Here is a 23,623-nt window from a genome sequence, read left to right on the forward strand (position 1 = left end):
GTATGGCAAAAAAAAAAAAGCAAAAACAAACACAAAAGCAGGACAAACTGTTTGATACCACTGATTTGATGCCATTGATTGAATATGGAAAAAACAATGATTAAGCACGTGTCCCAATACTTTTGTCCATAGAGTCTATACAGATACAGACAGACATACAGGTATACAGCCACAGACAATAGAAAAGATAAATGGACAAGTACTAACAAGTACTAACACACTGACAGGCAGACAGACAGACAGACAGACAGAGAGACAGACAGAAAGACAGATATGCAGTGAAAGAAGGATAGATACTTTAGATGAACTTGGTGAATCACCTGTTATTTGTAGAAGAGCGCAGTTTTACAGAGATCAGAGATCAGTAAATACAGGCAGACAGGCTTATAGCGGCGCAGTTCAGACTAATACACTTTTTTCAGGTGTTTCTGTATTGAATTCAGCTGCCGAGCGCTCGCTGCTCCGCTGGGAGCGAGTGTGGGGGGGCTGGGTGTGTGTGGGTGGGATGTGCTGCTGTGGCTACTGGAGGTATCATGTCTCGCGGCTCACAATTTATAGTTAAGGTGTGAGATCTTGTTTTGTTGTAAATGTTCACCATATGTTCCGTCTGTGTTAACGCCAACCCGAGACGAAAAACGATTTAGTCACAGATGCAGCGCTGGGTTAACTGTGTCTTCTTTATCACTGCAGAGACTATAATTGATACTAAGACCACGTTGTGCTGGACTCTTTGTGTTCTGTTTGTTTAGCAGTGGTTTTTGCCTTAAACTCTCTAATGGAGACCATTTTCATTTGTCTCTTGCTTATTATTGAATCAATAACACCGACTTCCAGTTTCTTAAATGTTGTTCTGGGATATTTTGGGACCTCCTAGATGAGTTTTCCATGCCCTTTTGGATTAATGCCCTGTTCTTTTTGTTCAGTAGCAGTTTTTGCTTTGACTTTAACTTAGGAAAGTAAGATCAATGCAGTTCCTTAGATGTTGTGTTTGGATATTTAATGACCCCCTGGATGAGTTATCCAATACCTTTTGGAGTAATGCCCTTTCGGTAGGCCGGTCACTCCTGGGAAGGTTCACCAGTGTTCCTGTTTAGCAATGGTACTGGTTGCATTAGGTCAGTAATGGATTCTATTTCAAATGTGAAATGGACCTTTGTGTTCTTTTTGTTTAGTAATGTTTTTTTTTGCCTTGGAATGCAATCTCTTTCTTATTATTGAATCATTAACACTGACTTTAACTTAGGAAAGTGAGATCTGCAGTTCCTTAGATGTTGTTCTGGGATATTTTGAGACCTCCTGGATGAGTTGTCCATGCCCTTTTTGAGTAATTTCGGTAGGCTACTTCCCATGTCACTCCTTGAAAGGTTCACAATTATTCCTAGTTTGCGATGGGACTGGTTGCGTCAGTCCAGTGACGGATTCTTTTTCCATTTGTTGTGTTGCTAAATCTTGATCAGAAAGTGCATGGCGTCTCCTAATATTTATGAGACAGCTGCACATTCCTGCCCTTAGCTAGCAAGCTAGCATGCATGCTAACATATTAAATGAGCATATATTATTTAAATTTAAATGAAAAACTGTTTGGAGATTTTTAATGTAGACAGCCGGCCTAATCCCATATTGCTACTGGCGTCATTATTGCTGAAGTTTCATATTTTGCCGGTTGCAGAAATGATGAACCTGGTTGCCTATTGTCTGTGTTAGCGCCCCCTTGAGCCGCCCTGAGAAAACTCGTTTTAGCCTGGTTTGTAAACGTTCAGATGATAACTGTGTCCGCGTGGAAAAGCCAGTGGAACGTTTACCCTAAGTGCCAAAAAAACGTTCGACCCTGCAGTAAAAAACAGGCCTTTGATTCACAGAGAATGTTGTTTTTTGTGCTTTTGGTGAGCGTTAATGACCGGCCGCTGGTGCGTGGGGTTATTGGGCATTTTTAAGACATTCTTCATAAAAGAAACTGCTGTTTTCATTACGTCTGAAGTGCATTCATCACCAATTCTGATTCATACCAAGAGCACCTTTGAAGGAGGCTGAGCACCAAACGGAAATCAATACAGCGTAAGAGAAGTTGGAGACTCGGTTCTGCTCAGAAGGCTTGCTTTGTTTTAAGAGCGCCCGTCCTTTTTCATTGTAATGCAGTGCAAACCTGGCGTTCAGGAAGCATCCCGGTGCTTCGGATGTGCATCTTGTGAATAATTAAGCACGTTTAATTATCACCCATGTAGCAGGGGGCCAATGTCGTAGCAAGTGTACTGAACTGAAGTGCAGCGGAATCGCCTAAAGGCATTTATTTAAGCAATAAAGCCAATCAGTGTGTTGGCAGAGCGCTGTGTGTGCCTGTAAGTCCTGCTGTACAGCAGCAACACTGCCATCCGTGGAGCGTTCCTGCCCTCTACCTGTGGCCTGTGGCTATAGACATACTGAAAAGCAAATATTTTAAAAGACTTTTAAAAAGCAAATATTGGGTTTCATTGCACTTACCATTACTAAAACTAAAAATGTTCTCCAATTTTTATATATATATATATATATAAAAAAATCAGAATTAGATTTTTCTTTCCTTTAGTAAAGCCATATCCAAGATCAGTAGTGAGGTAAAGTGGTTGGGGATGTTTCTACATTCATAAAAGAAGATAGAGAAATGCTATATATAAAATGTATAGATTCGTTTAAGTATCATATTTAGCTCTCGTGGCAAAACCAAAAAGGCCAAAGACTTTTGTTGACTATTTCCAAAGTTTTTTCTTAATTTATTAATGTAACTGATTTTTGATATTAAATACATGTAAACAATTGCCGGCCACATATGGAATTACGTTGTAAACTGTAAAAAAAGTGGTTGTCCTCCACACACAGATTGATCTATTTTAACCGTTTATTTCTTATATTGTTGTTATATTATTATGGGCTTACAGCCAATTAAAACCCCCAAAAATCAGTAGAATATTATATATTAAGACCAGCAGGTACTGGGCAGTGTGGGCAGTGTGCCAAGTCTTGCTGGAAAATTAAATCCACATCTCCATAAAAGTTGTTTTCAGCAGAGGGAAGCTGTAAGATATGTAGTGCTGTAAGATTTTGAGGGAAAACAAAACTGCACTGACTTTAGACTTGATAATAAAACACAGTGGATCAACACCAGCAGATGACAGACATGACTCTCCAAACAAACCATCACTGATCATCAGTACATTTTACATTTCATTTAAAGGAAATTAAGGGATCAGAGTCTGGAGGAAGAGTGGAGAGACACACAGACCAAACTGCTCGAGGTTTAGTGTGAAGTTTCCACCAATCAGTGATGGTTTGGAGAGTTCATGGAAATGCAGATTTCATGTTCCAGCAGGACTTGGCACACTGCCAAAAGTACCAATCGGTTTTAAAATATAATATTCTAATTTTCTGAGACACTGATCTTGATCACTGACACTTTGAGTTTTCATTGGTTGTAAGCCATAATTATCATAATTATCAAAAATAAAATAAATAAACGCTTAAAATAGATCAATCTGTGTTTAATACATCTATATAATATATGAGTTTCACATTTTGAACTAAATTACTGAAATAAAGTAACTTTTCAATGATATTTTATTGTTAGAGATACACTAGTAATGGGAGTAATGGGGGCACTGGCCCTTTAACAGAGCGCGTCAGCAACACGGCTGCAGAGCCCGGAACAAACACACAGCTGTGGACCGGAGTCGCTCTGAATGGGGATTATTGTGTATTCATTAATATAATGGGAATATAAATATATATTTTGTAGTTTTAACCCGTATTTTTGCGCTGGCTGCGGTTGGAGTTGCTGAGCTTTTTCTCCCGAGACTCCAGCACTGCGGGTGAGTTAGCTTAGCTTAGCATAGCATAGTTTAGCTTACGTTATCTTAGCTTACGTTAGCATATCTTAATTTATTTTAACTTAGCTTAGCTTAGCATAGCTTAGGTTATGCTAGGCTAGGCTAGCTGCTCCTCTACTCTAGCCTGTAGCATCCTCTATCACAGCTGAGCTAAGCTAACCTGCTAACGCTAGCTTAGCTTAGCTGTAGCACTGAGAGCTAACTGAGCTAATATAAAAATATATTCGCTTAAAAATAATAATAATTTTATTTTTTAGTGCCGGTTTAACTTACTGCTTCCTTATATTAACTAGTTAGTTAGTTAAAGCTTAAGACTGTTGTTTTATAGAAAAGAAAGCAGATTAAACAGTAATAAAACAAATATGTATGTTAAGCTAACTAACTTTAGCTAAATACTTTTAATTTAAAGTTATTAACTAATTACTTTCTGTGAAATTTTCATAATAAGTGGACCTATAGAAATGTATTGTTTTATTAAAGTATATTTTCATTATTTTAAAATGTTCTGTATTGTAGATTTATACTATAGTCATCCAAAATATGAAAAAAAAACATATGAAATTATTTAGTAAACAAAAAAGTGTTAAAGAAACCAGAATATGTTTTATATGTTTAATATGTCAGTCATTATCAGGTAGAGTCACCTGAAATGATTTTCACCTAACAGCTGTGCTATATGTTCTACTCTCAGTTTAATAAATGACTGCTTAAAATATAAAAGTTGTTCCCTCAAAATAATTAATAATTTATGCAATTTTATAAATTGTTTCCTTAATTAAACAGTTAATTGCATCTGTTTATAAGCTACATTTTATCCTCAGTACAATAATACCATAATGCCATAATGCCATAATGCCATAAATTAATAGCTAACTTATTGTATTCATTTACAATCCATCTGTTCCCACAATTTAGTAATTTGTTTATTTAATTTAACAAACAACGACAGTCTTTTTACATTGACTTGCATTCAAAGTTAATTTATTTAATTTATTTATTTTTTCGAAAATAACAGTAGGTAGTGTCAATTACAATGTAACAGAAGTAAATATTGCATGTATAACAGGTACATATTATTTTGCATCATGAATAAATATTTTAGGATGAATATTTTAAACTTTACCTTTTTTTAAATGCATGCATATGCATTTTTTTATTTAAGTTATTGATCACTTTTAAATGTTTTTTTTTTTTTTTTTTTAAAGAAGCTAATAGAAATGATAAATGCTGTAAATGCCCTTATTTCCATGAAGATAATTTTCTATGTTTCAGGTCCACATCATGACTGGAAATCCAGTGAACTGTACTGTGAAGTCCCCTGTGGCCCTTCAGATTGGAGATGTTGTGTCCGATTCATTTCATCCTGGTGTCTACATCACTGATATAGTTCTGGGAGAGCCGGTTAATGTAAGTTATTATTGTATAACATTAAATCTGGTTAAGTAGGAAGGAGTAAAGTCACCTTCATGCTTACTGTAGATCAGTGGGGTCCAGAGCTTCTCCTGGAGAACTAGCTTCCAGTTTCAGTTTCCATAAAATATTTGCAAATCAAAATTATTCAACTTAAAATTTTAAATCAGTCCAGTGTTTTCCTGGAAAAGCTTTCCTGAAAACAGCACTTCATGCTTCCCTCTGCTGACAGCTTTTATGGAGATGTGGATTTCATTTTCCAGCAGGATTTGGCACGCTGCCCACACTGCCAAAAGTACCAGTTGGTCTTATATAATATTCTTATTTTCTGAGACACTGATTTTCTGAGTTTTACGTTTTGAACTGAATTTCTGAAATAAAGTAACTTTTAAATGATATTCTAATTTCTGTTTTGTTCAGTATTGCAGTAATGATTCTCTAACTAGTCAAAGAATTAAAAACCCAGTTTCTGAAGCTTCTCTCTCTTTTTTCTCTGCTGTTTTTGATGTAAACTGCTGGTTCAGATTCAGGAGATTTTGTTTAAGAACTACTACACAGCCTATCTGACGGTCCGGGTGCTGAAGAAGGAGGTGGGGAGCGAGGAAGCCCCGGCTAAGTGGGTCACCTGTCTGAGAAATCACTGTCTGATGGCCAACCCACACACTGAAGAAGGATCACAGGACTACTTCTCCCTCTACAGACAGCAGGTCAGGAGAACCCACTTCAGACAGAGAGAGAGTGTGAACGAGTGAGGCCATGAAAACCCCTTTGTTAGCAGTATTGTGCCGAAAGCGATAAGAAAAGGCTTGAAACGGTGCCAAAGAAAGCATTTATTGAGTATTTTAGTAAGTATCCACTTTGGATTGGGTGAAAAAATTTAAATATGTCATTTAAAAAGCCTGATTCTCTTGTTTAAAAAAAAAAAAAAAAAAGCTTTCAAAAAACCTAGAATTTATCTGATAGTGTGTGAGAGAGAGAGGGCGGTACTGTATTATACTATTATTATTAATTGTTGATGTTACATCTTATGTATCTTTTACTTCTATTAATTTAAGTTTAATGTGCTTTTGTGACTAATTTTATTTATTCCCTTTAGTGATCACTCAATCTTTTAATCTTACAATTAGTTTTCTCTCTAATCTGTATGTTTATTATTATTATTATTATTATTATTATTAATTTATAATATCTGTTTGCTTTGGCAATAGTGTGCATAATTTCATTTATTTTTGCCAACTGAACTAAACTGAGAGAGACCGAGCGAGAGAGTTAAGTTACCGTGAGAGCGTGAGAGTGAGAGCGAGAAGGTTAGCGGAGAGCTAACTAACATTAGCGGCGAGTTGGCTAACGTTATGGGAGAGAGAACTGAGGTTAGCGGAGAGCAAGCTAACATTAGCGACGAGTTAGCTAACATTATCTGAGATAGAACTGAGATTAGTGGAGAGCTAACTGATATTTGCGGAGAGCTAACTAACATTAGCGGCGAGTTAGCTAACGTTATCTGAGAGAGAACTGAGGTTAGCGGAGAGCTAACTAACATAAGCGGTGAGTTAGCTAATGCTACCGGAGAGAGAACTGAGGTTACTAAATAGAGTTCCCCAATGGTGGAACAAACTACCTTCCACTACCAGATCAGGAGAATCTCTCGCTATCTTTAAGAAACTCCTGAAGACAGAGCTCTTCAAAGAGCACTTACTCTCCTAACACCTCTAACTAACTACCTTCTACTACCAGATCAGGAGAATCTCTCACTATCTTTAATAAACTCCTGAAGACAGAGCTCTTCAAAGAGCACTTACTCTCCTAACACCTCTAACTAACTACCTTCTACTACCAGATCAGGAGAATCTCTCGCTATCTTTAATAAACTCCTGAAGACAGAGCTCTTCAAAGAGCACTTACTCTCTTAACACCTCTAACTAACTACCTTCTACTACCAGATCAGGAGAATCTCTCACTATCTTTAATAAACTCCTGAAGACAGAGCTCTTCAAAGAGCACTTACTCTCCTAACACCTCTAACTAACTACCTTCTACTACCAGATCAGGAGAATCTCTCACTATCTTTAATAAACTCCTGAAGACTGAGCTCTTCAAAGAGCACTTACTCTCCTAACACCTCTAACTAACTACCTTCTACTACCAGATCAGGAGAATCTCTCACTATCTTTAATAAACTCCTGAAGACAGAGCTCTTCAAAGAGCACTTACTCTCCTAACACCTCTAACTAACTACCTTCTACTACCAGATCAGGAGAATCTCTCACTATCTTTAATAAACTCCTGAAGACAGAGCTCTTCAAAGAGCACTTACTCTCCTAACACCTCTAACTAACTACCCTCCACTACCAGATCAGGAGAATCTCTCACTATCTTTAATAAACTCTTGAAGACAGAGCTCTTCAAAGAGCACTTACTCTCCTAACACCTCTAACTAACTACCTTCTACTACCAGATCAGGAGAATCTCTCACTATCTTTAATAAACTCCTGAAGACTGAGCTCTTCAAAGAGCACTTACTCTCCTAACACCTCTAACTAACTACCTTCTACTACCAGATCAGGAGAATCTCTCACTATCTTTAATAAACTCCTGAAGACAGAGCTCTTCAAAGAGCACTTACTCTCCTAACACCTCTAACAAACTAATTCTAACCTCATCTCCTTCTTCCTCTTCTCTACTCCTCTATCCCATTATTTCCCTCTGACCTCCTTAAGGCCCTATCTATAGATGCTTTATTTTTAACTTCTATTATTTTTGTACTTAACCTCTTCTATTATTTGCACTTCAATATTGTAAGTCGCTTTGGACAAAAGCGTCTGCCAAATGTAATGTAATGTAATGTAATGTACTAAATAAATGATGACTACATTTCTGGTCATTCTGGGTCTTAAATTATATTTATTGAGGTCTTAAAAAGCATTAAATTTGAGTTTTAAAATGAAATGAAGTGCAAGAACTCTGATGTACTGATCTTTCATTACTTAACTATACCAAATATATATATTTTTGACATTCTAGGACATACTTTTTATGCTTTTAATGAAGCTCCTGTTGGTGCAAATTTAAAACAAATTCCTTAGAATTACTTTTAGGACTTTTATTATTGGTGGAGAAAGCTCAGAAACGATAGAACTTTTAAAATCATGTCAGCTCTACAGTGTTTAAAGAAATCTCTCTTTTTTTTTGTCGTTCCAGTTTCTCACTTCATTTACATCTCTAGGGACTCTATTTGCTCAGACTTTGATCTCAGAAGGTTTTTTTTTTTGTAATTATCCCCTTAATTTGGCGAGATCAGCCTCCCCTGATGCTGTTTTGTTCGTTTTCAAAGGCTGCCTAATGCTATGCTAATATTTCAATGTCCCCAGATTATCAGTGTGTTAAGTGCTGGAGTAAAGGGGGGGGGGGGGGGGGGGGGCTGGGGGTGATTGCTGGGTGCAGCTGTTTGACTCATCAGATGTAGACTGATGCTGAAACCCAGCTGAGACCGGAGCCGCCTCCTCCTCCTCCTCAGCCGTGCGTTTCTCACCCGGTCGTCTTTGATCTTTAGCATCAAATGCCTGTTCTTATGGCTTATACATCACAATCGCTGTACGTCCTCGTTCACCATGCACGTCCAGCCCTGCGGAAACGAGCCTGCTGTGACTGCGCAGAGGAACGCTGGGAAAGTTTAGCGTTTCTTGAATAAAATCGACTCAAATCCTTTTCAGAAGAGAGGCGGCAGAGTTGTTGTATATAACTGTGATCACTTAAAACAACATGATGCAGCAGCTGTGTGTTAAAATATCACAAAAAGGACTGACTAAAAAAACTCATAACTCATATCTCAGTGTGCCAAAGAGAAATTACGATATACAGCTCTGGAAAAAAATGAGAGCGCTTAAAAATGATTTTAAAAATGAGTTTCTCTGATTTTACCAAATTGAAAACCTCTGGAATCAATCATAATCAAGAGGAAGATGGATGATCACAAGCCGACAAAAGAAAAACTGAACTGCTTGAACTTTTGCTCCAGTGCTAAAGTTATAGCATAAACTTATCCAAAAGCAGTGTGTAAGACTGGTGGAGGAGAACACGATGCCAAGTTGAAAACTGAAAACTGATTAAAAACCAGGGTTATACCAACAAATATGGATTATTTCTGAACTCCTAGAACTTTATGAATATTAACTTGTTTTCTTTGCCTTATTTGAGGTCTGAAAGCTCTGCATCTTTTTTTATTTGGAATTTGGGAGAAATGTTGTCTGTAGTGTATAGACTAAAACAACAATGTTCATTTGGTGCTTTAATTTTTTCCCAATAAAATAAAAACCTTCTGCTTCTGGTTTAAAAAAAAAAAAACCCTTGGGATACCCGAACAACTGTCTCCTAACTGTGCACCAACTTCATAGCAACCCTCTAGATTACCATAGCAACCACCTAGGGTACTATAGCAACCACCTAGAAAACTATAGGAACTATAGCAACAAGGTACATTTTCATATTTGCACTTTTTTGTTAGTAAAATAATTTTTGTTTAAAAAGACATGTTTTTTTTGTTTTCTGTTTCCTTTTATTAAAAAATAGTAATAGAAAATGGTGAAACTGATAGTATCTGTGGTCATCCATAAAAAAATGTTTTTTTTTTTAAAATATATTTAATAGTTTCCTAAATGTGTCACTAGTTTTATTTATTTTCCACTGGAACATTTTTTTGCTTCCAATGGCAAAAGTACCACAGTGATTATAAAATTCTCATTATTATAATAAAACTATCATGATTTTATCAGTACAGAGCTACAGTACACTCATTTTAGCTGTTATTTGTGGTGCTGTACATTCTTAAGCACTGTTTCTATGCTCCTTTTCTTTCCTTTGTTTGATTTTAATCAAATATAAAGAGTTGAAACCCCGAAGGTCTTTGTTAGAGGCTTTTTGTGGAGAAACATTTTAACAAGAACAAGCAAAACAAATGATATAAATAAGCAGAGGAATAATATCAGTCCTCCCTGAACCGAGCTGCTCACAAAATAATGAACTGAAAGAAAGTGGGTAACCTGCTTTAGAGCTTCAGATATAATAAACGTGAAGTCAGGGACAGCTGTCTGTTTGATTTTGCACTTTACTGCAGATAAATGACATCGGCTGGTGAATTAATCAGAGTTTTATTGCTTTAGTGTAGTGATTTTGGACTGGGTGCCGCGTCTGACCTTGATTTTTATTTATCTGATAGTTTTCTGCAGTGTTTTAAAGAGCTGAAGCGGCTTTTAAAGGTTTTTGATCCATTACTGTAATTCTGCTTTTCTGTTTCAGAGGCTTCTGTTATATTTCTGTGTTTTTCTGGATCTGTTACAGATGCTGACGCAGCCGGATAACGTTACTACAGTGAGGCTCATACTGAGGCAGCCCTCTTCAGTCTGGCTCAATTTCAACCTGGAGGAGATCAAAATCTACCCTGTTATGAATGAAGTGAGTAAAGCGTCCAGGAAACGTCCTCATCACTGATTATGAAAGTTTTTTTTTGTGTATAATAATAAACTAGTGTTTTAAGTGAATTGATCAACAAAGAAAGTCCTCAGAAAATGCCATAAAGCACTCATCAAACCTCTTTTAGAGAATGTTTTGGGCGTGATTTTAATATTTTAATGTATTTTTGTAGCTTTAACTTTTAACGTTAGGTCATCAAATTTAGCTATAGCTCCATAGTTTAGCTTTCTGCTCTCCTGGTTTAGCTTTAGGTTTAACTTTAGCTCCCCAGATTTAGCTTTAGCTCTCCAGGTTTAGCTTTAACTTTAGCTCATCAGATTTTGCTTCCGCTCTCCTGGATTAGCTTTAGATTTAACTGTAGTTCACCAGGTTTAGCTTCTGCCCTCCTGGATTAGCGTTAGCTTTTATTTTAGCTCTCCAGGTTTAGCTTTAGCTTTTATTTAAGCTCTTCAGGTTTAGCTTTAACTTTAGCTTACCCGGTTTAGCTTCTGCTCTCCTGGATTAGCATAAGATTTAACTGTATCTCACCAGGTTTAGCGTTCACTCTCCTGGTTTTGCTTTAGCTTCAACTTTAGCTCCCCAGATTTAGCTCCTGCTCTCCTGGTTTAGTTTTAGCTTTCCCTTTAGCTCATCATGTTTAGCTTCAGCTCTCCTGGTTTAGCTTTAGATCAACTTTAGCTCCCCAGATTTAGCTCCTGCTCTCCTGGTTTAGTTTTAGCTTTCCCTTTAGCTCATCATGTTTAGCTTCAGCTCTCCTGGTTTAGCTTTAGATCAACTTTAGCTCACCAGATTTAGCTTCCACTCTCCTGGTTTAGCTTTAGCTTGAACTTTAGCTCTCCAGGTTTATCTTTAACTTTAGCTCACCAGATGTAGCTTTAGCTCCCCAGGTTAACGTTTAGCTTTAACTTTAGTTCTCCAGGTGTAGCTCATAAGGTTCAGTTTCAGCTCTGTTGGTTTCTCTATATCTTTAGCTCTCCAGGTTTAACTTTAACCAAAGTCAAGCTGCGGGTGTGTTTTTGTGTTCATTTACACATTTGTCAGCAGTGGGTGTGTATTACAATAGCTGTATTCATGCTTTAAGTATATGGGGTTTCTACAAACATTTGGGATTTTAGTCATCAATGTGAAACCGTTTCTGTGTTTATTTTCATTTTAATTGCCCAGTTTTATAACCTGTTTTATAATCTGGCTTGTCTCTTTTCACCTGCTGGACTCTGAGCGAGATGTTCCGTCCTGGTTATCTTCCATCACGCCTGCTGAGGAGCCTCTCGATATGAATGTGAGTACTGTTTTACTCTCTCTCAGCTTTTCTCTCAGAGGAAATACCAGCATTTAACAAAATAATCCTGATTTTATTTAATTTGTAAGTTTGTTGACACCACTGATATACATAAAATTTAATTGTGGCAATCTAATACTGGTCATTCTGTTTTAAATTATATAAATACTTTACGTTAAAATATGTATAATATATAACACTATACCCATTAATAAAAAAATAATCATTAATATTTGATGTATCACTATAATAGTACTAGTATTTGGTCCATGTTATTTAGGCTGATCTAACCCTAATATATTGAGAGATATAATGTATATGTTTGGCTGTGTTTAGGGCCTCCCTGACCCGGACGCTGTGTCGTCCAGTATTCAGCAGATGTGGGCCCTCACTGAGATCATGCAGTCCAGCCAATCCTCAGCCTCCATCGGACGCTTTGATGTAAGTTGGGGGGTATTTTTTTTTATTTTTTTAGATTTGTGACAAATTGTTTGGATCTACAAGAACTTTCACTTATATATAATTATATATAAGTATGAATTTTATATAGAGTATATATATCGCTAAGTGCAGTGAGTGGTAAAGCTCTTACTTTCACTACTAAACATCCTATCTCTGAGTTCTAGTGCTGTTTGTCTACAATCTGATTTTTTTTTTTTTTTCTTTCTTTTTTTTTTTTTTTTTTTTAAATGTAAATGCTTTTTTTTTTCTTTCTCAAATTTTTCCGTTTTACTCCCCAATTTACACGGCCAATTACCCAACCCACTCATTAGGACTCCCCCTATCACTAGTGATGCTCCAACACACCAGGAGGGTGAAGACTAACACACGCCTCCTCTGATACATGTGAATCAGCCACCGCTTCTTTTCGAGCTGCTGCTGATGCAGCATTACCGAGCAGCCAGCGCACTCGGAGGAAAGCGCAGCGACTCGGTTCTGATACATCAGCTCACAGACGCCCTGTGCTGCAGACATCACCCTAGGAGTGATGTGGGGAGAGAGCGCCATCTACCCACCCGGAGGGAGCAGGGCCAATTGTGCTCCCTCTGAGCGCCGGCAGCTTGATGGCAAAGCTGCATGAGCGGGATTCGAACCTGCAACCTCCTGCTCATAGTGGCAGCGCTTTAGACCGCTGGACCACTCGGCGCGTACAATCTGATTTTTTTAAGTGAAAAGGTCCTTTACAAGAAACAACCATAAATATGCTGGATTTTCTTCTGCTTTCAGGTGGACGGCTGTTACGACATCAACCTGCTTTCTTACACATAGCAGAACATTACAGTCTTCACAGTGGACAGAAGATACAGAAAAGCATGTGCATTATTTAATATTATTATGGTATGCAACCAGTGGTTCGCAGCCAGTATTAAGCTTAAGAAATTGTATATTTGTCTATTTATGAACTTATTTATTTATTTATTGTTTTTTCTTTCATGTTTCATGTGTTCATTAACTGTTCATGTTGCTTCATTTGTTTAAATAGCCAATTTTTTATATTTTTATGTTTTTCCTCATAGTTTGTTTTTTTTTCTTATTAATAATTAATACAATGCAAAACATGTTAAAATAATGATTTTTGATTGGTACTGTATGTTGGATAGAAGCTTTTTATGTCGTTAAAGGCATAAAACTTCTATATTAAAAATAAAATATACATTAACCTGGTCCTAATTTAGCAGAAACTAGTTTTCAACCCATTTCAGCACTGGCTTAGTTCTTTTTTCCCCCAATTTTCTCATTTTATTTTTTGTAACAAAAAAAGAAAAGCACCTGAATTGAGTTAATATAAAGGAACTGTAGATAAATGTGGGTGTTACAGTATAACTGTAACGCATTCTCCACCAGCGTATTTCAATTAGCTCTGTAATTTTGTTGGTTAATTGATTAAACCCGTGTGCTTGCTTTGTGTTCTCTTTCTTTTCCCTCCTTCACTTTGAGAAGCCTAGTGTCAACATTTGCTCGTGGACGTTCATTAATCTGTTAAATTGAACTTTATTTAATTATATTCGGAGGTGCTCTACACAGCCTGCATGAGCGTAAGCTAATAAAATGAGTTTAACAGAAGGAAATCTCATTTTTTCGATGCTCCTTCGCAGAAATCTCTGGAGATCTGTCTCTATTTCTAAATGTAAATGTAAAGCCGGGTGCTTTTTTGTGTTAATTAAAACTGGATGACGTTTCCTGCGGTTGCCAAATCAGTAATCAAGAGCAGAGTGACTTCCTTATGCTAATCATTGGGAATCGGCGCTCGGCAGCCAAGTGGACCTCCATCTGCCCGTCTTGGCATTCCCGTCGCATTAGAGATATCATCTGCTACGCGAGATTAGTAGCCAAATGCGACTGCAACTCCCTACAGTGTGCGCGCGAGAGAGAGGAGGAGCAGCCTGATGCTTTCACGCTTTCCTGTTGTTAAAATATTCATGAGCATTCTAAAATAAATAAATAAAACAAACGTAAAAAAAAACAAGCGTTCCATGGCTGGCATTGTATTTTCGTTAAACAACATACTATGTCGTAATTATGAGAAAGTATCTAGATTTTTTTTGAGTTATTATGTCGTTCAAACGGTATACTATGTTGTAATTATGAAATAAACATCTCGTAATTATGAGAAAGTACGCGAGATTAGTAGCCAAATGCGACTGCAACTCCCTACAGTGTGCGCGAGAGAGAGAGGAGGAGCAGCCTGATGCTTTCGCGCTTCCCTGTTGTTAAAATATTCATGAGCATGCTAAAAAAAATAAATAAAACAAACGTAAAAAAAAAACAAGCGTTCCATGGCTGGCCTTGTGTTTTCCATAATGATTAATATATGTGAGGGACAGTGCTGTGTTTTACATACTATAAGGTGCACCATCAATGAACATCTGTTTCTGGTCTATGTTTTTTATATATATGGCGCACTATACAACACTAGTAAGTAGTGCTGGGCGATATGGGAAAAACCATATATCACGACATGGAATTTTTTACATCACGATAACGATATATATCATGATATACCACATTTAAGTGTGTTTTCAGTTATTCTTCAAAAAAACATGACAAAATAATATAATTGCTTACTTTTTTCCAACTTTATTTCAATTTCAATTGACATTAAACCAAACTTTCACAAATGAGAATTACTACCTTTTCAAAACGGCAACCTATTTCGTAATAATGGAATAAACATCTCGTAATTGTGAGAAAGGATCTTGTTTACGAGTTATTATATTGTTAAATGAAATAGTATGTCGTACTTATGAGAAACTATCTCGTTTTTATGAGTTATTATGGCGTTAAAACAGCATACTATGTCGTAATAATAAAATAAACCTCTTCTAATTATGAGAAAGTATCTCGTTTATGAGTTACTATGTCATTAAACAACATACTATGTCGAAATTATGAGAAAGAATGTAGTTTTTTGAGTTATTATGTCGTTAAAACGGCATGCTATGTCGTAATAATGAAATAAAAATCTTGTAATTGTGAGAAAGTATCTCATTTTTATGAGTTATTATGTCGTTAAAACGGCATACTATGTCGTAATAATTAAATGAACATCTAATTATGAGAAAGTATCTCGTTTATGAGTTATTAAGTCGTTAAACAACATACTATGTCGTAATTATGAGAAAGTATCTAGTTTTTTATGAGTTATTATGTCGTTAAAACGGCATACTATGTCTTAATTATGAGAAACTATCTTGTTTTTGAGTTATGTCGTTCAAACGTATACTATGTTGTAATTATGAAATAAACATCTCGTAATTATGAGAAAATATCTTGTTTTTATGAGTTATGTTGTTAAACGACATACTATGTTGTAATTATGAAATAAACATCTTGTAATTAAGAGAAAGTATCTAGTTTTTATGAGTTATCACAGTGTAAACTGCAGAGCCTGCATGCTTTATGTAACACTGAGCTGAACATTTCTACTCTGCCTGCTGTTTCCACAAGGTGGCAGTAGATACACACTGCTGAGAATAGAAATAAATAAATATAGAAATATGCATGGTCTTTACTGGGTGCATGAATTGGTTGCATCCTCTCAGTTGGACTCTCAGTGTTACATCATCATGCAGACATCTTTATTTCTTAATCTGGTAGAAATTTACACATGAACTGATGTTCCTTTAGTGAGAAGGATGTTTGAATTCTGTTTTTTTTAATATATATACAGCTCTGGAAAATAAGAGAGCACTTAAAAATGATGAGTTTCTTTGATTTTACCAAATTAAAAACCTCTGGAATATAATCAAGAGGAAGATGGATGATCACAAACCATCAAACCACCAAACTGAACTGCTTGAACTTTTGCACCAGGAGTAAAGCAGCATAAAGTTATCCAAAAGCAGTGTGTAAGACTGGTGGAGGAGAAGAACATGATGCCAAGATGCATGATTTAAAACTGTTATTAAAACCAGGGTTATTCCACCAAATATTGATTAATACTGAACTCTTAAATCTTTTTTATGAATATGAACTTGTTTTCTTTGCATTATTTAAGGTCTATAAGCTCTGTATCTTTTTTGTTATTTCAGCCATTTCTCATTTTCTGTAAATAAATGCTCTAAATGAGAATATTTTTATTTGTAATTTGGGAGAAATGTTGTCTGTAGTTTATAGAATAAAACAATAATGTTCATTTTACTCAAACATAAACCTATAAATAGCTAAATCAGAGAAACTGATGCAGAAACTGAAGTGATCTCTGCTCTCTGACGGTAGGTCAGAAATATAAGTAACACAAATATTGAAAAAAAAAAACAGAATTAAAGAAGAACATCAAGAAAATAAAAAGGCTTTTGCACTTTAACTTTTATTCTCCCACTCTTCATCATTGCTTTCGTTTTATGTCCTTTTTATATCTTGTTTTATTTATCCCTGCTCACTGCTTATGAAATAAAGTATTTTTGGCCCCTGAGGTCATTTTTTATTTCCTCACTGTTCTTATTTTACGGGGTTTTGGCTTTCAGGGTCGCCAAAAAGAACAGACAAATTCTACTGTAACTTCTGTGAAAATGTGATGTACACAACCCAATGTATCTAAACTACCATAACATTATGACCATTTTCTTGCTTTTCTATTGCTTTCTCAGCTCTATTGGTCATAGAGGACATCATAGAACTGTAGTTCTATAATAATAATTACAGACTGTACTTCTGTAGTATCTGTTTCTCTGCGTACTTTATGATTATATATATATATATAATGGCATCATGTTCTCCTCCACCAGTCTTACACACTGCTTTTGGATAACTTTATGCTGCTTTACTCCTGGTGCAAAAATTCAAGCAGTTCAGTTTGGTGGTTTGATGGCTTGTGATCATCCATCTTCCTCTTGATTATATTCCAGAGGTTTTCTATTTGGTAATTTTTTTTTTTTTTTTCCAGAGCTGTATATGTTCAGTAATGTCTATTTGTAATTCATAATAACAGAGATCCCACTTGTCATGGAAGGTTACGGAATGTCGTAATTATGAGAAAGTATCTCATTTATGAATTATTAAGTCGTTAAACAACATATGTCGTAATTATGAGAAAGTATTTCGTTTGTATGATTTATTATGTCGTTAAAATGGCATACTATGTCGTATTTCTGAGAAAGTATCTCATTTACGAGTTATTATGTCATTAAACGACATAACTCATAATTGAGATACTTTCTTATAATCACGACATAGTATGTCGTTTTAATGACATAAACGACTTAAATCACAAGGAAATCTTAGTGTCTCTGAGCGGCATTGGTGGCATTTCCACAAGCACTCGTAATTACAACATACTGTGTTGTTTTAACAACATAATAACTCGTAAAAACGAGATAGTTTCAATTTTTTATCATAATCGGCAGCAATACGCTTCTGTAGCAATTAGCAGAAAACTCTGCAGATAAGATGTTATAAGATGTTTATTTCATAATTACTACATAGTATGCCGCTTTAACGACACAACTCATAAATGAGATACTTTCTCATAATTACAAGATGTTTATTTTTATAAATACGACATAGTATGTTGTTTTAACGGCATAAATGACATTTCCATAAGCATTCGAACACTATAGGATTCTGAATCTCAGCGTTTAAACAGACTTACAAATAAATCCGACCTCTCTGTATAAATTATATATACAATTACGAGATGTTTATTGCATAATTATGACATAGTATATCATTTTAACAACATAAAAGCTCATAAAAACGAGAAACTTTCATAATTACGACATACTGTGTTGTTTTAACAACATCATCATAAGTCATAAGTGGCAGCAACACGCTTCCGTAGCATTTAGCAAAAAAACTCAACAAAAAAAATTCCCACAAGCCCTAAAATCACGTCTCTCACAAACTCAAGAAACACAATTTAGGACACAGAAAAATACATTTCTGTAAGCCGCACTGTCAGCTTTGTCCCGCCTTTGAAAGCGAGCACAGTGACAAGCGGTCTAGTTTTTAATTCTTTTCTTTCTTATTTATTTATTTATCCCGCTTTCCCCCAGCCGCTCTTGTGCTGGAATGACCTATTTAAGTTTTATCAGAGACCTTTTATTTGTTGGAAATACAATGCGTTTCATGAAGGCCTGACTACGTACAAATCTGCGGGATGGCCTTTCTGCATAGCAATGAGGATTTTAAAACGCCCCTCGTTTGAAAAGGAGGATTTTGAAGCCGCCGAAAAGAGAAAAAGTACAGAAAGTAAAAAGGATGGTTCAGATGGTTCTTTTTCCTTTGTAATCTGCAGACCCATGCGGCACGGCGGTGGCTGAGTCCAAAAAAGATTCCAGCCCTCCGAGGAGCGAAGCGTCGCTTGACTTTTCTCGCTAATAGACTTCACAAACTGCTCGGCTTCATGGGAAACGGCAGCTCGCTTAGGGAACAAGCGAGACGCAACTCATGTATCTAAATCCAGTCTGTGGTTTTCGTCGGAAAAACAACCAAAGTTTGGTTCCAACTTCGCAAGAATCACATTCCACCAGCTGACCCCTTCTGAACCCTGAGCTTATCACACAGTTATTAATCCTACTGTGAAGCTGTTTTGTGAATTAGCTGGTATGTTTTGTGTGTTGATTTAGCATTTAATCATGTGGAGTACAGCAGGGTTCTATTTGAGGGCCTATGGCATTGAAGTTAATTATTGTTTGTAGATTTAGTTGGAAAAAAGACAGAAATGAAGCTTTAACTTTGCCTAGTTTGCTTCTTAACTTTTACTACAATAATAAATAAGCTAAAATGCTAAGCTACTTAGCTCACGTCCCACCAGTTCAAACTGTTTTGAATTAGCCGTTATGTTTTTTTTTTATATTGATTTAGCATTTAATCATGTGGAGTACATCCGCTCTGAAAGGAGACACCTGCCCAGTTTAAAATGATTCTTCCGCATGCTATTACCCATTTTCACCAAATCCCAAAACTTATGGACATCAGCTTTAAGCAAGATTTTGAAATAGCATTTTGTTTTGTGGAGATCCCCAGGGTTCTATTTTAGGGCTTATGACATTGATGTATATTATTGTCTGTGGATCCCATTGGCTGTAGTTAGTCGCTGCTCTTGACTCCCAGTCGCCGACTGGATCAGATATTTAGCATGCTGAATATTTGCTGGGCATCTGCGATTCGTCGTTAATCACTCTGCGACAAATCGACAAGTTATCGTCTTTCAGTCGACGATCAACGAAAAACTGTCGGCGACTGAATAAACTGGGTTAAAATCTTATAGTTTGAAACTGGTATAACTACCTGGTAAAAGGTAAAAGAAATGCACTCCACAAACAAGTTCCAAGAATTGCAATAATGAAGCAACTGTTGCGGAAGTATTTGAACCCATATAAATTCCCACAAGTCCCATTTTCAAGTCTCGCACTCCAGGAACATATAATACATAATATGGGAATGGAAACAGAAATGAAATTTAGTTTTTTCGCTGTTTAACATGCTGTTCTCTACAAAACTAATAAACAGCAGCCTGGAGTTTGTCAGTTCTGACAGAACAAAGGAACCAGCAACGGCTGCAAGAGCATGTGTGGAGTTTCCAGCCGCCGGTGGTTAAAGGCCGTACAGTAAACGCTGCAATGTGTCAGCAGTAACACAGCCAATTCTAATGAGGCCGAGTGCCATCCAAAGTCACGGCCTTTGGGGAAATTAAGGGCTTATTAGCTTGTTAGTGCCGAGTAGAAGACAGAGGCAGTTTGTAATGAGATGTGAGGGTGATGGTAGGTTGGCTTCCAACCTGCTGGCTTTCATATTTAATGCTGTGTACTATTCAGTTTCAGGTCAAGCATGAATGACGGTGAGCTAGAAGCATCATCAGAGACTCAACTCAAGCTCAACAAATGTGTTAGATGTGCCTTATTTGTAGGGTTTGGTCAATACTCATTTTTCAAAACTGAAAAAAAAAAACCTTAAAATTGATATACAAGTTTTTTTTTTTCTGTCTGTGACAAAATAATAGTTTAGTAACTCAAAATTTGGTTCATGGTGTACAATGGTTGGACAATAAAACTGAAACACCTGGTTTTAGAGCACAGACAGTTCTGGTGGAAACAGGAGAGTGGAGGTGCACATTGAATTCTGCCGTGATTTGATCAGATGTGGTTTTATGTTTTTTCCTCTTACAGCATCCACAGTTAATCCTGTTGGATGTGGTTGGTCCTTCTTGGTGGTATGCTGACATTACCCTGGATACCGTGGCTCTTGATGCTGCATCACAAAGACTTGCTGTCTTGGTCACAGATGCGCCAGCAAGACGTGCACCATCAATTTGTCCTCTTTTGAACTCTGGTATGTCTCCCATAATGTTGTGTGCATTGCAATATTTATATTTAGAGCAGATCTGTGCTCTTACCCTGCTAATTGAACCTTCACACTCTTACTGCTCTTACTGGTGCAATAATGTGCAATTAATGAAGATTGGCCACCAGGCTGCTCCAAATTAGCCATGAAACCAAAAATCCCACACTAAAATGATGACAGGTGTTTCAGTTTCAGAGAATTAGTACATGCCTTTTGTTCATTTCAAGCCATGCAAAACATATTTTTTTGCGCTCTCATGATACCAAAGACACACAGACACGCTCTAAATTGAACGGGTGTTATAGATCACCAAAATAGGGCCCTTAATGTTTTTTGTTTCCCTGTTTTTAGATCATAAATATGGTTACTAATAAAACAAACATGCATTTGCATCCTGACCCCAGTAAGAGCTGAGCACGGGTCATGTTCCTGTCTTTGATCATATCAAATTTGAGAGGCCAATGATTGATTCAGTGATTCAGTGATTCAATTCACAAAAGACTGATTCAGTGATTCGATTCACTAGTTCAGTCTTTTGTACTGGAGAGATTGAGCCATTCCTGGATCGGTATATTAATTTTACATTAAATCGGAGCATGCTGCTGTAATACAAATGTGCTAATAATTGTTTTCTTTTTTTTTTCTTTCAAAAAATGAAGATATTCTCATGCTATTCTCACAACCAAGCTAAATATGACACTGTCACAAATTACCGCAAACTTTCACTACTCTATTTTTCTGGGGCTGAAATTAACTTCCCCGTCTGCCGGAAGATGGAAGATGCACTGAAGAGCTCATTTGAATTGGCACTGATAGGATGTCTCACATAATAGGACTTAATTGTCGTCTGAATCGTGGCCCGGAGCTGGACCGCACTCTCCCTTTTTTTTCCTTGAGGTCCAGGAAATTGGCCGGAGTGCGGTTTTAATTGGGTCAGGAATACAGACGGCATGTTCAGGAGTGGCCGAGTGGATCCGGCCGGGTTCTTCTGACAAGCGCTTTTCCAATTCAATATTGTCCGGACATGCACTATTAAGTTTGGCAGGACGGAGGATTAGCTGTGAAGAAACAATTAGTTTCCACATTAAACAAAAAATACTTCCCGCCCAAAATGAAGTCATTATTATAAGGCAAACCCATTAGGCTGTTTAATCACTGTAACAGCGCCCGCCGTCTGACCAGCCGCCTATTCACTGTTCATACCGGCTACTTTCATTAATTGCACATTGCACCAGTAAGAGCAGAGTGTGAAGGTTCAATTAGCAGGGTAAGAGCACAGTTCTGCTCTAAATATTACAATGCACACAACATTATGGGTGACATACCAGAGTTCAAAAGAGGACAAATTGTTGGTGCACGTCTTGCTGGAGCATCTGTGACCAAGACAGCAAGTCTTTGTGATGCAGCATCAAGAGCCACAGTATCCAGGGTAATGTCAGCGTACCACCAAGAAGAACCAACCACATCCAACAGGATTAACTGTGGATGCTGTAAGAGGAAGCTGTCTGAAAGGGATGTTCGGGTGCTAACGCGGATTGTAAACCTCAACTCTCCTGTTTCCACCAGAACTGTGAAACCAGCATTATTATTTTTTTATGTAATGCCTTTATTTTAAATTCAAAACACATAACTTCCATTCTAGTTCTGCACGCCTGCATGCAGCATGTGTTCATACAGCGCTAGGCTAACATACCAGAACTAATGCCTGTGCAGGAGAACAGCAGCAGAGTTATGAATATTAACCCTGTTGGCTTGTCATCAGCGCTGTGTGGAGCTCCGGCGGAGGACAGAGCGCTGAGTTATTCCAGCCGAGCCGCGGCCATTCCTCGAAATCCCACATTAGCATGCATGAGGCGGCGCTCGGCTCGAGAGCCGGTGATGGGCCGGTCATGCTGTAGTCAATTGCAGCAATGAATTAGTCACCATTCCCTGTCCTTATAGTCCCATTAATACCTCCCAGCGCCTGCCACTCCAAATACACGACCCACAATACCCCCACCACCTACCTACTGCATTTCAGTTCCATCTGAGGAGAAAAGTATTATATTATAAAAAAATATATTTATATATATATATATTAATGATGCATGCAAAATTAGGATTAACAAGCAAAATAAAGACTGCTTTATTATTTATATTATGTTTCTGGTCTTGTAAGTTTAGTACTTTTAATATAATCACACATTTGGTGTTTTTATTGCTTAAAAAGAGGCAATTTAATTGCAATAAATTAAAATAAATGAACAGTTTTATACAGCTTTTCTTTTTCTGTGTTTTTTTCCCCACAGGTCCACCTTTCACAACTCAACACAACAACAAAATGACCTCATTATATCATACAAGCCAGTGTGCACACTTTACATTATTAAAATGGATATCAAATAATTCATAGTGGATACTGAAATAATTCATTTAATGATTAAAACACAACAAATTAACACTTTCCATTGTTCATGTATTACTTAATTGTTCAGATTAGTGAATACCGAATAATTCATAGTAGATACCAAATAATTCACAGTTGATACTGAATAATTCATAGTAGATACTGAATCAATCATAGCAGATACTCAATAATCAGTTGATAAGTTAGTAAATCATTCATTAATTACTCAATAATTCATAGTGGAGTAATTAGTGAATAACTCGTAGTTAATTCTAAATACCCAATGGATACTGAATAATTCATAGTAGTTACTGAGTAACTCATAGCGAATAATGGTTAAGAATTAATTCATAGTGGATTCTAAAACATGCATGCTGGTTATGAAAGTGAAGGGTAAATAATTCATCGTAATTACTGATTAAATGATGAAATGGAATAATC

At 36.7% G+C, this 23,623-nt stretch overlaps 1 protein-coding gene across 1 annotated transcript; it reads left to right on the top strand.

Moving 5' to 3' along the window:
* Positions 1-3,648: 3,648 nt before the first annotated feature.
* Positions 3,649-13,914, top strand: nicn1 (nicolin 1). Its single transcript, XM_007251488.4, has 7 exons — positions 3,649-3,839; positions 5,130-5,264; positions 5,792-5,974; positions 10,602-10,715; positions 11,944-12,012; positions 12,349-12,453; positions 13,240-13,914. The coding sequence occupies exons 2-7, from the start codon at positions 5,139-5,141 to the stop codon at positions 13,279-13,281; spliced, it is 639 nt and encodes a 212-aa protein (XP_007251550.3). The 5' UTR covers positions 3,649-3,839; positions 5,130-5,138; the 3' UTR covers positions 13,282-13,914.
* The last annotated feature ends 9,709 nt before the right edge of the window (positions 13,915-23,623 follow it).

The sequence above is a fragment of the Astyanax mexicanus genome, chromosome 24 (assembly GCF_023375975.1).
Source record: "Astyanax mexicanus isolate ESR-SI-001 chromosome 24, AstMex3_surface, whole genome shotgun sequence".
NCBI lineage: Eukaryota > Metazoa > Chordata > Actinopteri > Characiformes > Acestrorhamphidae > Astyanax > Astyanax mexicanus.

Excerpts from the sequence above, each read along its gene's own strand:
- nicn1 (XM_007251488.4), top strand. The coding sequence starts at position 5,139 with ATGACTGGAAATCCAGTGAACTGTACTGTGAAGTCCCCTGTGGCCCTT. Across the intron at positions 12,013-12,348 it reads AGGAGCCTCTCGATATGAAT|GGCCTCCCTGACCCGGACGC; the intron begins GTGAGTACTGTT and ends GGCTGTGTTTAG. Across the intron at positions 12,454-13,239 it reads CCTCCATCGGACGCTTTGAT|GTGGACGGCTGTTACGACAT; the intron begins GTAAGTTGGGGG and ends TTCTGCTTTCAG.